This window comes from Ovis aries, chromosome X (assembly GCF_016772045.2).
Source record: "Ovis aries strain OAR_USU_Benz2616 breed Rambouillet chromosome X, ARS-UI_Ramb_v3.0, whole genome shotgun sequence".
NCBI classification, from domain to species: domain Eukaryota; kingdom Metazoa; phylum Chordata; class Mammalia; order Artiodactyla; family Bovidae; genus Ovis; species Ovis aries.
In genome coordinates this window covers 12,678,958-12,696,104 of record NC_056080.1, presented here as the reverse complement: position 1 = coordinate 12,696,104, position 17,147 = coordinate 12,678,958, and the positions used below count along the sequence as shown (strand labels likewise).

Below are 17,147 nucleotides of genomic sequence, written 5' to 3'. Positions count from 1 at the left end.
GCCCTCCATGTTACAGACTTGGTTGGCATCAAATCTGTGGAACAGGAAGCTGCCTGCTGAGTTTTAAGTGGGAATATTTGCTCTGAAGATTTGAATAAAGGATGAGCTTAAATGAGGCATATGTGCACAATAAACAAATGTGAATATCGGAACTGTAGGTGCTTGGGGAAAATAAAAGGAACACGTATCCCAGACTGGGTAATTCCTCCTATTTCGAACTAGAGAAACATGTCTGATAATATAGGATTAGTCTAGCAAGGGTCAGGTCAAGTATGCCACTGGTCACAGAGAGGTCACTAACTCAAGAAAATAAAATAGGAATATTCCAGAGAAAATAAATGCTGAATAGTATAGCAACCTTATTGTTAACAAGATATGACCTCAAATTTTAGAGAGAACAAGCAGAGTGGCATTTTATCTATTTAAAAAAATCTTCCTGCAAAAAATAGAAATTGTGGTGCCAGGGTTTTCTATTCACAAGGTGTGGCATTGGACCTCTGTGATATTTCTTTTCAAACAGAGATGATCTCTTCTTAAATTTTTTTTTTTAATTTTTATCCTTTGAGAAGACACTACATACATCATTTTACTATCAGATTTCAGAAAATACTAGGGCAAATGTTATGCTTATCTTCATATCCCATGACTTCTATAACTAAGGCTTCAGCAAAGCCATCTCCTCATCCCCCAGTATAATGCCACTATCTGCCTCCTAGAAACGTAGAAGCTGCAGTGATACTGGAAGCAAATGATAGCAATGCATCTGAGTTAGGCACTCAGGCTATATGATACAAAATCTGAAGACAGAGTAAGCAAGCTGTGTGTGTGCTAAATCACTGCTTTATAGTTCATCTTCACTCAGTTCCTCTGCTAGGTCCAATTTATACCAACCTTCAATGACCAGTAAAGCTGAAAAATTGCTAGTCTCTCAGTCGTGTCTGACTCTTTGCGACCCCATGGACTGTATAGTCCATGGAATTCTCCAGGCCAGAATACTAGAGTGGGTAGCCTTTCCCTTCTCCATAGGATCTTCCCAACCCAGGAATCGAACCCAGGACTCCCGCATTGCAGGTGGATTCTTTACCAGCTGAGCCACAAGCGAAGCCCAAGAATACTGGAGTGGGTAGCCTATCCCTTCCCGACCCAGAAATCAAACCGGGGTCTCCTGCATTGCAGGTGGATTCTTTACCAACTGAGCTATGAAGGAAGCCCTCAATGACCAGAAAAGCTGAAAAATTGCTGTTCCATTATCTGTGAGTTGTACAGTGGAATATCAGCACCAATGCCACTACATGGATACCTTGAAGCAATGTTTCAAATAAGGAGCATGTTTGCTATAGAATGTGTAGCAGTTCCATCATCAATGTGTCTTCATCTACTATATGAGATACAGTTGACCCTCAAATAAGATGAGTTTGAACTATATGGATCCAATTATATGCAGTATTTTTTCAATAAAAGCCTACTAGTGGTATACAACCCACTCTCTTTGGTTGAATCCACCCATGCAAAACTTGAATAACAGAGGCCCCACTGTAAAGTTACACATGGACTTTCAACTGCTGGGATTTGGTATCCCAACCCCACATTGTTCAAGAATCAATTGTAAATTATGTGGATCAGGAGCCATTCAGCCTAAGGGAGCTTTAGTATTGGGCTTCCCTGGTGGCTTAATGGTAAAGAATCCACCTGCCAATGCAGGAAATGCAAGTTCCATCCCTGGGTGGGGAAGATCCCCTGGAGTATGAAACGGCAACCCGCTGCAGTATTCTTGCCTGGAAAATTCCGTGGACAGAGGAGCTTGGCGGGCTACGGTCAATGGGGTCGCAAAGTCAGATATGCCTAGCGCACATGCACAGGTTTAGTATTTCCCCACCCCCTACTTTGTTTTCCAGATTTTACTAAGACCTTAAAATAAGAAACAGGAAGGAAAAAATCATTCTTGTTTATTTGACAAATTCAGAGAAAGTATAAGGGAAGAACTAGTCATTAAAAAGTTTTATATATAGGTAACTCTTTTCTCAAGACATTTAGTGATATTTCAAAGACATTTCTCTTTCTGCATCTATCTTCTTTGAAAACAATTTTCAATAGTTCTTCCTGGGAATTTATATCTAACTACATGAAGCATCAATTTTGAGCAGACCAACTTAGAATATATTTTAGTACTATGAATACCTTAACCCTAAATCTACACACATTGCGATAAATAGTGCATAATTTCAATTGTTAAATGAAATTTTTTTTAGTATGCATTCAAATTTTTTAATTTCAAAGAAGTGATGGGGGAAAAAATTCTTAACGAACAGTTGAATGGAAATCATACGAGATTTATTCATCTTGGAAAACTGCCTGAAAGAGAATGGCAGTCCAAAAGGAAATTTTCCATGTAGCCATGAAATTTTGTCATGTTCTGCTGAAAAAAAATGTCTTTAGTTCAAGGTTAAAGGTCACTTATTTAAGTGTATATTTGTCACTCAGCATTCAAGAATCATAAAGACTAAAACAGAAGGTGATTATCAGATCAAAGTGTTTTGCTGTACTGACTAATGTCTTTTCTTTTGTTTTCAATGTTTGTTTTTTCAAAATGCCACTGTTTGCTTATTTATTCATGTAAATGAAGAAGGAGATAAATAGTCTGCAATAATAATCTAACTTGTAGCGTAATTCTCTTGTGGCATCGGAATGCTAATGTTGACCATGTATCAAAACAAAAGCCATGTTTACTGAATTCTGGGGCCTTCCTACTCTTATGAATATTATCTTTCTAGCAGATAATCATATTATATATATAAATATATGTAGGTTTCCCATCAGCAGCAGCAATTTTCATGTTAAAAAATTTTCAGTTGGTCCCATAGTTTTTACCAAGACCACATTTTCCAAAGTACAGTCTGTAAAACACTAGCTTCCGAGAATGTTACTCTTAAGGAATCTATGATTAAATAAGTGGAGGATAAGCCCTTGTGTTAAAAATAAAAGTTTTTAAAACATTTATTTGTATATTTTTACTGTGGCTTTTTTTCCAAAACATTTTAATATGCTAATGAATATTGGGAGTCTCTTAGAGGATGTTTTGCAGAATTTCCATTCTTATTTTACATTTTAAACCTTATATCTGAGAACATTTCATGGAACTAGTGTTTTGAGAAACGTCTTTGACTAGATGCTGAACATGATAGCTACTTTTCCTAGAAGCAGCCTCTGTACATGAATTTGCTACATGCAAGCCTTTTAAGAGCAAGAAAAAAAATTGTGAATGGCTGATTCCTTCACTAATCCTCTTGGAAGCTTCCAGAGTCTTCCAGAGAATAATGATCATCCTTGAAATATTGGGAGTTGAAATAAGATATAAACAACTGTAAAGAATTCTGGGCAGAATAATTTCTCAGAGACCAGTTCTCTGGGAAGATTGGTTGCATCCAAGCTCTTCTGTGGGTGAATCAGTAATTTAGAAAGGGACATACTCAAAAATATTCACTTAGACTGTAAAGACTAGGGACTATCCAAATTAGAAGTGAAATAGACATCTTGGTCCAAGTCTTTTATTTTGGAGATTATAAGAATTAATCCCAGAGAGGTTGGGTGGCATGCTTTAGGTCACAGTGGGCAAAACTGTAATTAAAACAAGGCCTCATGAGTCTCAGTTTAGATTTTCTTCTTGTAAGATGTCCCCCATCTTTATTTGGTAAGGCAATACTGGAGCAGAGTATCTTGGGGAAAAATACTATAAGGAAGATATTATTCTTTAGACACAGGAGCAAAAATTTCTCATTCTGGACCTGTAGTTCTTAAACTATAGGGAGTAATGAATTTGTTAAAGTGGCTGTTTACACATCCCATCATCCATTGATTCTAGAGAGGTAGAGTTGGAAAGGTGGGACCAGCCATGTGCCTTTTTAACAGTACTCGCAGGGCTCTAAAGCAGGTGTTCTGAAAAGCGTGGTTTGAGAAACACATCTGACTGGTTGCCAGTTTGGTTTAGCATTAAATCCTAAGTCATTTGACTTGGCATACTGTATACAACTTTCACGTATTAAAACCACAGTTAATTCAAAAGAAAAAGTAGAATATGAGAAATCCATTGTGAGAACTCCAGTATATATATAAATTATCCTGAATTATCATCTTACTGGGGTTGTTACAGTGTGGTTTACCAAATGTGTGTATCCTTCACTTTTCAGACTTGGAGGTTCAAAGCTAAATAAACAGACTCCTTGTTTTCTGAATACATTTAAGGGGGAAGGGTGCAAAGAGAAAGGGTGCTTTATCTATTGCTAAGAGAAAGCCTGATAAAAGAAATCTCAGCTGCCTTGTCGGGCATGAATTAGAAACCCACATCTTGAAGTATTTAAATGTAAATAAATCAGAAGAAGATAGATTATATTATCTTCTATGTACACTTGGGTTTTAAAAGTGAAAGAAAAATTAGGTGGTAAAGTGGTTCTGAGGTTTTCCTAAAGTGGTTAGAATTGCCATGATAAGTAGCTGTATTTCAGGTGCAGTAATCAAACCAGCCAAGAGCAGAAAACAAGCAACTGTCCCTTAGACCCACCATTTCCTCAGAATACACACTTCTCTGCCCCTAGGCATCTAACACTTCTTCAGCTCTGTACAGACAGAAGAGCAAGGAGGAAAGGCTGTGTCTCAGAAATGCTGCCCCAAGAGACTTGGCATTTAAGTCTTGTGCTTCAAATCTAAGCCCACAACACATTCCAGCGTGGGAAGCCCAGGGCAGGGGAGGGGGGCAGATTACTGAGGGGCAAACACAACAATATTAGCAAACGTATACACATGTTAAATCAGAGAGAAAGGAAACAATATTAATTATTTTTGTATATTCCACAGGGAGACCTCTCTCTCCTCCCTTTTTCCCTCTTCACCCCCACCCCTTTGTGCCTCTTTAACTCATCTGTTCAGGAAATAGAACTATCACGTTCTATTATCTTCCTCTCTCCTCTCTGCTTTTGGAGGTATCATGTATCTATTGGGATAATATATCCAGGTGGCATCCCATTTTCATTTCCCTCCTTTCCTGAGAGTGACAAAGGAAGGCTTATTAAACCTATTGTCAGTTTGGGAACTGTCTGTTTGGTCACCCGAAGTTGAAGGGTGGCTTTGCTCATGAGCTGACTTCATGCTGATTATCTTCCACTCCCCACCCACCTCAAGATTCTGTCTTCTCTTTTTCGTTCTTCTCTGTACTCTGGGAAGCTGACCTTCTGGGTTTACTACATCATTGAGCTCCCTTGCCCTCAGACTTCTGGTTGGATTTGGCCAACGAGAGGGTCCACAAGAAAATGGAATGCAGGAGGAGAGTGAGGTCAGAATATTTATTCACTAGCTTCCTCCTTGCTAAGCCGGCCCATATTGACTCCATAGCTCCAGAGATCTCACTGCGTGGCTTCTCTTTAGAGCCGCTTTCTCTAGGTTCTGGCAGCTACTCCCTTTCTCGCCTCTTCAGATCTACTGTTGACAGTCCCAGAGTACTACATTCTCCCTTTAGGGATTGGTTTTTTCCAAACTCTCCCACACCCTGTTGGAATGTGCCGTCTCTTTCCTGCAAAGATCCTGGATGGTACAGCATTAAACTTACAAATTATATTCCAGCTTTTACTGAAGTGAGAACTGACATTTAAAAGCTTAACTTTCTGTTTACCACTGTATACTTAGCAAGGAACATGGTTCCTGGCACATAGATACTACTCACTGCTTATTTATTAAAGGAATAAACAAAAGAATTGCATGTTTAGATAGAAATATAAAGATGGAAAACCTTTACATGTAATTTTTTGTGCTCCCTTGCTGCAAATTTATTCTGTTGCCTTGACAGTGCATGGGCAGGTGTAGCTTATTTTTCTTCAAGAAAGTATGAGCCACCTCCCAACAGAAGAAAAAAAAAATAGGAAACAAGACTTATTCAGTCACATTCATGGTAACTGCCTATTCGGTTTCCACATTTTGACTTAACCCAGGATTTGATTCTTCCCTCTTGGATGGATATGTTAATGAAACAGAGCCACCGTTTGGTGTACTCATGTACTTTATAAAGGAGTGGAGGGTGCCAGGACATGAGTCAGAGAGAGTGTCCAGTTTCCCTCTTGTACTTGCCCCCTGACCACATTTGGTTGGCTAGCCAGACTAGAACTCCAAAGTGGAGATCTAGCTACTTTATTCTTACAGGTCCTTCACAGTTAAGAATACCAGTTAGGGACCTATTCTTTTTACTTATGTCCCTCTTTTAGTGAGCTTCACATGGCTTAAAGTATCTGCAATCAGTCACAAGTGTTCAGAGTAGTCCTCTCAAGAAAAAAGTCAATGAGAAAATGTTGCCTCCTACAGTCAAGACAGCCTCTTAGGTGTTAACTCCGAGGAGAACACAGAATGCTTCCAAAGACCTTATAATGAGGCTTAATCAACTATATTTTCATTTTTAAGACCAAACATGTCTGATCCAACACCACCAAGAACAAGGTGATAACTATTTTTCTCTAAACCTGATTATACCAACTAGACACATTATAATGTCCACACTTAAAGTACGGAGACACCCTGATATATATGCCATTATTTCTTAAAACGAGGTCTCAGATTATGAACAAAATTGACTGAATTGTTCTTCAGCATGGGGAGTAACAGAAAGCACTATAGAGCTCAGGATAAAATGTTTAGGCTCTTTCAATAATGAAAATTAAGGATATGAAGTCACACAGAATCAACCAAGGAGCAATACATTCTCAGAAACTAAATTATGGGCTTCCATTTCCAGTGCTCTTAACCTGCCATGTTGCAGAGACTAAATGTTCTTTTTAAAATACTTATTCTAAAATTGGAAATCAATTCAGCACGTTTGTGCAGTGACCCTTGCAACTGCAGTAACTGGACAAGAAAATACATCAGAAAGGACAGTCACATATCTTGCATCAAATTCAGAGTCCTTTCTAGACCAAGCAAAATTGGTTCTATGTCTTTTACTTGGTTCATTTAAAAAATGAATCTAAGAAAATAATAAAGGATAAGATTTAAATAAAGATTTGATAAAGATAATTCCTTCACACAAATGGCTCCCTCTTTGTTTCATATTTAGGGATTCCCAGGTGGCTCAGAGGTTAAAGCGTCTGCCTGCAATGCGGGAGACCTGGGTTCTATCCCTGGGTCGGGAAGATCCCCTAGAGAAGGAAATGGCAAGCCACTCCAGTATTTGTTTACTAGGAATATGAAATAGCCCTCTCAAGTTGAAAATCTTCCCACTGGACTAGCAAAAAAAAGAACCAGCTGAGACATATAACATCTACATCCTGGTTACTGTGGGAGGACTCTAAAATGCTAGAACTTCTTTGACTCTTTTTTTTCCCATTAAAAAAAAAAAATTCAAACAACTTTTAAGGACCCAATCACCATGAAGGGTAAGTTTTGAGAATACATAGTCAGTGTCAGTTATAAAAGAGAAATGAAAGACTGGTAATAATAGTACAAATTACTTGTAATAATTTTAATAGTTAGAAGCAAATCATTCAGATTTATGATTTCATTGGATATTCAGAACAACCTAAATGAGGTGAGCAAAGTCAGAATAAAACCTGAGTCATAGAGAGATGGAGACATCTCTTCTCCAAAGTGGCTGATCCAGGACATTTTCTGGATCCAAGTCCAAGACCCCTCCCACTCTACTACTCTGTCACCATGGAATGGAAGACATACTTCAATAAGTGAACTTATACTTTGTAGTAGACATTGCTAGCGTGTGTTAAAATACTGTAGATGCCTCCTTCTTGATGTTACCTCAAATTCCTGACAAGCACCTTGCAGGCCCATCATAGCAGCCTAGTATATACAAATGAAGCTAAAATAAGTTGTGACACGGCTAATGGATTTTGGATATTCAAAAATCTTCATCTACATCATACTTGAATAAAACTATCATATATAAATTTCTCTTTGATACAACCAGACTTTCCTTTCAGTAACCAGTTCCCCCTTTTATCTCCTATTGTGTGATTCTAAAATAGCTGTACCCTTTTACGTGTCTGAAGGTTTCGACTGCTTTCTGCATTCAAGTCAAATACTTCTGCAAAAAATACTTCTGATATTTGTAAGCATTCTATTCTTTTTCTTAGAATCCATGGTAATATCTAATGCCTGCATCTACCAGGGTGATCAAAGAAATGATTATGCTAGGACTTCATTACCACCAACTGAGAGAATCACTCTTTCCAAGTGTCCCTGCTGGACATTTATGCTCAGGTCATGCCCTAAAGGGGTTGATAAGCACAACGCCTGATCTTGAGCTCCTGTTGGCTACAGACTAGAGACTTTTCAAGGGGAGAAACCTGAAGACCTCGAGGTTTTTGGAAGTGAATCTGTTTCTTGCATCTGAAACACCTTTTGAGCTGATAACTCCTTGGAAAATAAAGGAAACCATATTGCATTGCAAATGTAGGTTTTAATGTCACACATCACGCTTTCAAATTTAGGTCTCCAGATATGGGGAAAAAATCAGTGTGCATGGCATGAACAAAAAAGTAGAGGGAATAATTATCTCCTGGCATTATCTATTCCAGATCCTATCCCAAAATGAATGTTCTGGTGAAATGCATTTATTCACATTGGGATGAAACTTAGGATATAACCCTAAGTTAATTTTCTTTTCAAAGAAAATTTCGTTAAAATGGATAAAGGCTTTGTTTCAAAGAGGGAAAATCAGAACTAATGCATTTTGCCCAGGTTTGAGCATTTCATTTGGCTTCTTGAAAAGCTTAATGTTTAAAGTGGCATTTTCAAGATACAATAATACTGACAAAGGAATATCTGATAGGATGATGGAATAACACCATGACAAATCAACTGAGAATTAGACAAATCACCCAAGTGGGGAAAAAGGCTTCTCTGTTGACATAGAATCAACATTTACCATGGTTTCAACACAGGTAATTGTGAGTAGATATAGCTTATGTTTTTATCTGAAGTGAGGATTTTCAAAATTTATGTTTTGACGCGATCGATCTGACCCAAGTCTCTGAGGATCTCATAGATGGAATGCAATTGGCAGCTCTGACTCATGACTTTGTTTATACACTATGCTTCAGCACATCAGAAAAGCTATTTTTTTTCGATAGTTTCTAAGAATGGCTCTCAATTACAGAGTCTAAGTCTGAATCATTTCTGGCTCCCTTTTCTAGCATACATCCATCTTCCTTCCTTGTATATATGCCCATTATGACATCTTTCAGAGCCCATTAGGGATATGGAATAGACATGAAATATTTTACTGACTTGAAAGTATGCAGGAAAAATTTCTTCCAATAAGAAAAGTTGTGCATATACACTTTTTTCCCCATGCCAGTACATGGCGTCAAAGAAAACAGAGAGATGCGCTATTATTTCTTACAGCTTCGAGAAAAGCCATTCCCTTTTTCTCAACAGCCCATATTTAGCTTCTGCTTGTATTCTTGTGGTCAGATTCTGCCTTTTTGTCTTCTTATTAATCATCATTATTGTTATTTTCAATTTCATTGTCACCAGGTTTATTGTTATCATAGTCAGTTTGGTTTTGGCATTTACAGGGAGTCTATCACTATTCCAGATACAATCACATTTCCTAATCACCTTTCATATCTATCTACTATATAAAATTTCTCATTGATACATTGCTAATCAGCTATAGTAAGTACTATTGTTTTCCTAGTCTCCTTATTGCTACAAGTTCCTTATTATCTCTTTTCTTTCTTTCTCCTCAACTCAGCTAAAATCATCTTTGCTAGCCACTAGAACCACTGGTGGGTTCCTCAGAAGTTCCCACCCCTTGCCAATATCTGATAGTAACCTATATCTGATAGTAACCTATAATGGAATATAATCTGCAAAAAAAAAAAAAAAAAAACTGAATCACTATGCTGTACACCTGTGAGTGAATTGTACTTCATTTCTTAAAAATGTTCCCTCCGCCCTCAACTTCTACTACAATTTATTGTAAGCACTAATTTTCAAAAATCGATCTGCATTTTCCTTTCTTGGTCCTTATTTCCTCATTCTGGAGAAAAGGAGAGTTTCTTTACATATATATATAATAAGGTGTGGTATGGGGATGGGTTGATAAATCATAAATATGCAATAGAACTATATTAGGCATATAAAGTTCCATGGGAACACTAATGAGGGAAGATCACGTCTGTCTAAAATAGTGGGGAATGTTTTACATCCAGGAAAAACCAAAATCCTCACAGTAAAGAGAATTGTGGGAGCTGTTCTATAATTGTTCTGATATAAACGGTCCATGTAAGTAAAATTTAGGAAAGAGTATCAGAGTTCATTGAAGTGAGAGTTAAAGGGAAAGGGAGAGAAAAGTCAGTAAAGTTCATTACTGTTAAGAGTCCTAAGTGATATTCACCTATTTCCCTTTGATAAGTCTTTGAAACATCCTGTACTTGGGTCTTTAGGACAGATCTCAAAAACATGGCCATGCTTTGCTATACTTGATATTCTCATTTATTTATTCTTTAGAATCATGAGAAATGTAATTTCCAAAGAGTGACATCCCCAAAAGAACCAGAAAAAAAAATGGTGTGGAAATTATTGCTTATTCTGTGTGGTCACTTAAAGTAGATGCAAAGAACTAACTCAGTAGAAAAGACCCTGATGCTGGGAAAGATTGAAGGTGGGAGGAGAAGGGACGACAGAGGATGAGATGGTTGGATGGCATCACTGACTCGATGGACATGAGTTTGAGCAAGCTCCGAGAGTTGGTGATGGACAGGGAGGCCTGGCGTGCTGCAGTCCATGGGGTCGCAGAGTCAGTCATGGCTGAGCAACCGAACTGAGCTGAACTGAAAGTAGCACTAACATGGGTGTTTGTTTTATTACTCTTTATACTTTTCTTCCCTTTTAAAAAATTATTTCTAGAAAATAATGTTAATAACTGCTATTAAACAGGATTCTCATAAACTTGAAACAATTCCATCTCTGGTCCTTCTCTATGAAACTTTCCATGAATAGCTTAATAGAAAATCATCTTTCCTTTTGTTGGAATCCTGTAGTATTTTATCTGTACTTCCTAATGTTACTTAACTATTAACTAGTTATCTCTTTCTATCTAGTATTATGTATTATATTATTATACATGTGTTTATGTAGCATCTGCGCTTTCCACCGAAATTTTTTGGGGTAGCACCCAAATCTGTTACATCTCTCAAGTTGTCAAAACATGCAGTAGTTAGTTTTTTGTGTGTAGTTCAGATTAAAAAGTTATTAGATGGCTCAGTGAATAAATATGTGAGTGAGCAGTCTCATTGACAAAGCTGATTCTCAACTAGTTACTCATAGGATTTTATTTCAAATATTGACTTCCAGTAACCATAAAATTAAATGAAATGGGGTGAACATGAAAATTTTGGGGAAAATTGAGCTTTGAACTAAGTTCTATTGTTTCTTTTTTATATTTAATCTATAAATCAAAATATTTGTTTTGTGAAAAATCTGATATGTTTCTTTAAGTAATGTGGCCTTCACTGGGTATATTCAGAGGTGCAACGTTTAAAAAAGAAGGAATTTATTATTTAATTTTCATGCTTATATTTGCCAATAATAAAAATTAATCAACCCTCAAGGAAAGCAATCCAATTAAATAGTTAATAAGCAAAACCAAAGCAATGCATGAATTATGACATAATACCTAGACTATCATAGGTTTATCCTTTTATAAAATACTATAAATATTTCACACAGCATTATTTTAAGTTAAATTACAAAATAAAATGCACTTATTTAAAATATGTTTTAAAATTAAAACATCAAAGCAATTCCATAAATAACTGATTCTTTCTTATTTCAGTATTTTTCTGATTCAGAATAAAAATTAATCAAATATATCAAAAGTAATTTTTGCAAACTATTAATTACATTTTTATAATGCTAAACATACAAAAACACCAAAGTTTTTGGTTTGTTTCTAATCGAACAAAGTATCCACCATCTTTGACATATGCACTTTACAATTCTATGATCTTCTTTGTTAATTTCTGATAAATACTTTCAAATAAACAATGAGAATACTTAAACAAGAGGACCCAATAGTTTGTAATATATTCAATTAGAGCCTTTTCTTACAAGGTTTAAAAATGAGTGCTTGAAAGTATATATAATGGTATGTTATACATTGAATTTTAAACTTCATTTTAGGAGTAGGTATTTAAAACCCAAACCAAAGACCTTGGTGTAATCGTTCATAAAAATCAAGTCCATCATTTGCTCTTATATTCGCTTCTGGTCACACTCCCACTCAAGATAACATAGGGAATGTGGCAGTAATCTCAGATTTTAGTTTTCCTTGTGGAACATAACACAAATGAGGAAAGTTTTTGCAAGTTTATGTGTTTGTGTGCAAACAACACATAAAATTTAAGCTATTAAATCAACTAGTTTGAAAGAATGGGAAAATGAAATGAATACTGTGCTTTTTGTTTTCATTTCGTAATAAAAAGTCCTGAAAACTTTCAGTATATTCAAGCATCTGGACTTCCCATAGACTTAATTAACATAAGTTTAAGTGGAACCTACCTTTAAAATTTGGCCTGATTCTTGCGTCATATCCTGATGTCCTTCCCATTAATTTGTCCAAGAAATCTGAAGGAGATAGGGTCTGTGAAGGTTGTTTTCCAGACCTGGAGTCATGGTCTTTGCAGAAAGCCGCCCTAAACACATCATTAACTCTTTTAGCAACAATTCCATTCTTATCACCTGAGAACTAATGTTCACAGAATGTTTGACATCGTGTTTTATAAATATATTTGATATGTTAAGAAGAAAGTTATAAACTTTTTGGTCAACTTCCTAACGTGTATATGATCTTGAGGTAACTTTAAGTGATAAAGGGTATAAATCCTGAGTCATATTTCCTAAGTTACCAAACTTTGCCATAAGATGTTTAAGATGACACAGCATGCATAACTTTAGGTTAGGTTTTATGGACATATAAAGCTCTTTCTAGTGTCATCAGGGAAATGATGATAATTTCTAAAATTTATGTGATTGTCTCATTTCCCCATGATTTTCAAAATATTCTTCCAGCATTTCAGCCCTTAATGTAAGTCTTCTACATATGTATAAGATGGGCAGAACAAAGTAAACCATGGACTTATTATCCCATTGCTCATTTTCTCACCTGCTAGATTCTGTTCCAACTTTCAGCTATTTTCAATGTGTTGTCTAAAAGAAAATCTTCACTTGTAAATTTAACTTCATTCTAAAATAGGTCAACAATGAGCACGTCCATACTTCTATTTTATCATTGTTATTTATATATTAGCATTTAAATTGCTGACTTTCTAGTAAAGTGTTCATGAAAAAGAACTTCTAAATCAGTTTGTCTTTTGCATTAAGACACTAAATGGTAATTGGACAACTTCTCAGATTTTTATTTTCCTTAAAAGGCTTATAAAAAGAGCATACTTGGTTTGTAATGAAATGAATTCTTTCACAATACATAGTTGTTGACTGAATGTTGATTTCTTCCACAAAGTATGTATTTTCAAGCTTTATTTTCAATAGTTTAACAAATAATCTTGTTAATTCTTATCACTAAGAAAATACCACATTCTTGACAGTTTTTCAAAGAAGTAATATTAAATATAAGTGCAAAGATGATACAAACATTTGGTAAAAGTTAAAATTGATACAATCACCTAGAAATACTCACATTCCCATAAGCAGATTCATCTGATTAATCAAGTATTATTTGATTATAATGGTGATGGTGGTGGTGATGAAGATGATGATGATGATGATTCTAATAAAACCCAGCCTACGATTTTTCTTAATCATAGTAGGAGGTGTGAACCTGAAAGGAACATAGAGGGTTTTCCCAGTACTCATAGCATTATTGCTATATGTTCCATTTCTCTTGGTTCTGTGAAAAAATACCATAAAATTTGGTGAAAATTAAATGAATAGTCCTATACTTTGTTGTATGAACATCTCTTATCTCTATCTTGTCTTAGAACCTCTTAGCTATTAGGATGGCTATTTCACTTAATGCTAATAATCTGATATTTTGAGGTATCTATTGATTAAATGATTTATAAATTAAGTAGAAAATGCAAGCATGCAAATAATGATTTCTTGCTTATTTTAATTATGCATAGTCCATTTCTCATGCATGGATAAATACAAAGATGTCATATTAATTTAGTTTTGATAGGCAATAAGATTTCTAAATTTACTGAACAGTACACTACAGTGATAGCATGAGTTTTTAAATGTTTTTGATGTTTCAAGAAATTTCCTGAATTGTAGTTCTCATAGTATGCATCTAGTTATTGAAATACAATAGAAGTCCCAAGTTGGCTAAGAATTTGGGTTCTTTTATATTTTATATAAAATGAGCATGCTCCTAGCAAATTAATTCAATCAGTTGCACCATATGAAAAGCATTGCATTCAATAATTCCTTTAAATGACTTACAGAAGAATTTGAAAACAAAAAAAATCACCATTTTATAGAAATATAAAGAGCATGCAACTCATCAGAGTATCTTAATATCACATTGGCTGTGAAAAAGCATTCAAGTGCATAAAGTAGGATTATGCATTATAAAACTTGCCTTCGTGAAAATTTACCACCTTCCCACCATAATTAAGCTTTTTAAAAGAACAAAAGAACTCTAACTCTCCTTTATAAAATTAGCATAATATGGTCCAGGACATAGAAAAATAGATAAAAATTACATGACACGTTCTCTTTCAAACAGTTTTCATGTGGAAAATATCAGCATGCAAAGTCGTTTCACCTACCTGAAGTGGTTTGTCTCTAAGAAAAATGCAAACAAGGTTGTCAAAATGTTCACTAGCTGCCGGTTCATTCCTGTATCTGTGATGCTTGTGGAAAATATTCCCGAAATGATTCCAGAAAGAAGCTAAGACAAAGTATCTATTTATTGTCCAGACTCAAAATTTGGCAGGAATCTAGTTTCCTTGAAAATCAAAAAGAGATTTGGGTTTGTACAGTTTGCTGAGAAAAAACAAAAAGTGCCAGTACTAGGCATCATGGTCAGATCAAACGGGGGCTTAGGACCATCAGTTAACCCAGGAGAGACAAAGCCTTAGAACTGATGGATCCCCAGCTGCTTTCCTTGAATAATAAAAATGCTGCTACCTTAATCACATCACCATGCAAAGGGGGCTGGTGACAATGCCATGCTGGAAGTCGGTTGCAGTGGCTTTTGTTTTATGTCCTTTCTATTTAGCGAATCTCTTTTCTCTAGAAAATGTTCTCTTTTTAAAAGAAGTTGTAAATGAGGGATAAGAAAGGACTCTGCGTGCTAGAGTGGGTAGGAAGAAGAGGGCAAAATTGCTGAGATCCTGTGCTGGAATGAGGGCTACAGAAAGAGACGGAGACGTGATCTTACCCAGCCGATAAATTTCAGCACTCGGACAGCTCCTAGCTCTGAAGTGCGCATGTTTCCTTTTTCAGTCGCTTGGGGCGGGGGTCGGGGAGAGGCATTCCAGAGCGGACATGCCTGCTATTTGAAGGCAAGGAGTGACTGGCTGTTCAGCGAAGGGTTGCTGAAGGGGTGCGGTGATGACCAGAGAGGAGCAGAGGTCAGGATAGATGGAGAGGGTAAAGAAGGCTACGGTCTGAGCTGGAAATGCGAGTCTGTTGGTGGGTGGGCGGGACGGGAGTTTGAAGCTGAAAAAAGAAGGGAATACGATCTAGGTGTGGGAAAAGAAAACTGGGCGAAGCAGAGAACAGAATCGATAGTACTGAAATTACAGTAGGGGAGTGGGTAGTCTACTTATCAGTGGAACCTAGAGGCAAAAGAGGAATCCTGTGCTGAAAAGGAGGGGGCATTTCCTTGGCAGAGAGAAACCCATATGCAGAAAATGATTCTTGAGGATCGATACTTTAATTTAGAAGCCCTTTATACCTTCCTCGCCCCTTGAGTGTTTTCATTTGATTTTAGCTGCCTGTTCCCAAAGAATCTCTCTACTTCTTTACTAGGGAAAGCCCCTTCGCTGAGCTTTCTTTAGCGGCTCAAAATCCTTGGGCATCCTCTTCAAGTCACGGATTTGTAATAAAGAAAAAATAAAATAGGCCGGCAGGGGGCAGTAGCAATCTTTTCCTGCCCTGGTTAAAGGTTAGAGTAGGGCTCCCAGTAAGAGCTGGAGCAAGGAAGGGTGAGACTGCAGGTTGAGTTTATTCTGCCCATTACAGATGTTAATCACCAGGGATGAGTCATGTAATAAAGTGTAAATGTTCTCCTAAATTGGCTAAAGAGACAGAAAATAGTGCAAGTTTATAAATCCTGTACAAAAAGCATGACAGGTAACCTTGCTATTTCAAATTAAACTTACAAATATTATTAATAAAAAAGAGGAAGGATAAATAGTTCAATGTAAGTAATTATCAACTTCTGGCAAGGGAAGAAGAAAAATTCATGTTCTGCCATGAGCTGGGTGAGTAACCTACTGTTTGTCTGCAAAATATACTTTGTCCATCTCCTTCACACTCCACTGCAGGTCTTAATTTTAAAACAAAATAAAATGATTAATTTTTATTCCATAAATGACTAATATGCACGTGGATAAGTTTAAATAGCATAGCTGAGTAACAAGGAATTCTGTGATTTTAAAAAGGAAATTCTGAGAACAAATGCACGTTCTTTTTACCTTTTAATCTTAACAAATCACTTGATGGTCCTATTGAAATGCATATTCTGATCTGGTAGGTCTGAGGTGGTGCCTGAGATTCTGCATCTCTAACAAGTTCCTAGCTTATGTTGATGGTGCTGGCCCCACTGATCACACTTTGAGTGGCAATGTTATGTATGCCCTTTTATCAGATTTCTGTCTCACCAAGACAGTGAGAATATAGGACCTTTCTTTAGATGAAAAGCAGTAGTGCGCAAGCATTCTGTTTACATACAAAATCAGTTCTTTGAAAGTGTTTTCTTAACTCACAAAGCCCAGAAAAAGTGATTCAATTTAAAAGAAAAACAGTCTAGTGTAAAGTGAGACATCCCTGGACTGCAGTTTGAATCTGTTCACTTCCAAATTCATCCACATGGAAACTCTAGACCTGATTTTATCCCTGCAGTCCTGACCCAAAAAATAAAATCAATTCCTGGAAATATATTTCTTCAGTTGGTGCTATGGAAA

General features: G+C 36.4%; 1 protein-coding gene across 1 annotated transcript in view; it reads right to left on the bottom strand.

Annotated features, from left to right (window-relative positions):
- GLRA2 (glycine receptor alpha 2) overlaps positions 1-15,424 on the bottom strand; it is a 218,209-nt gene extending 202,785 nt beyond the window's left edge. The window contains exons 1-2 of the mRNA XM_027963173.2: positions 14,784-15,424; positions 12,553-12,686 (exon numbers count right to left, since the gene is read on the bottom strand). Coding sequence (XP_027818974.1) covers positions 12,553-12,686; positions 14,784-14,851 — 202 coding nt within the window. The 5' untranslated portion in view covers positions 14,852-15,424. The remainder of the gene's footprint in view (positions 1-12,552; positions 12,687-14,783) is intronic.
- Positions 15,425-17,147: the final 1,723 nt, after the last annotated feature.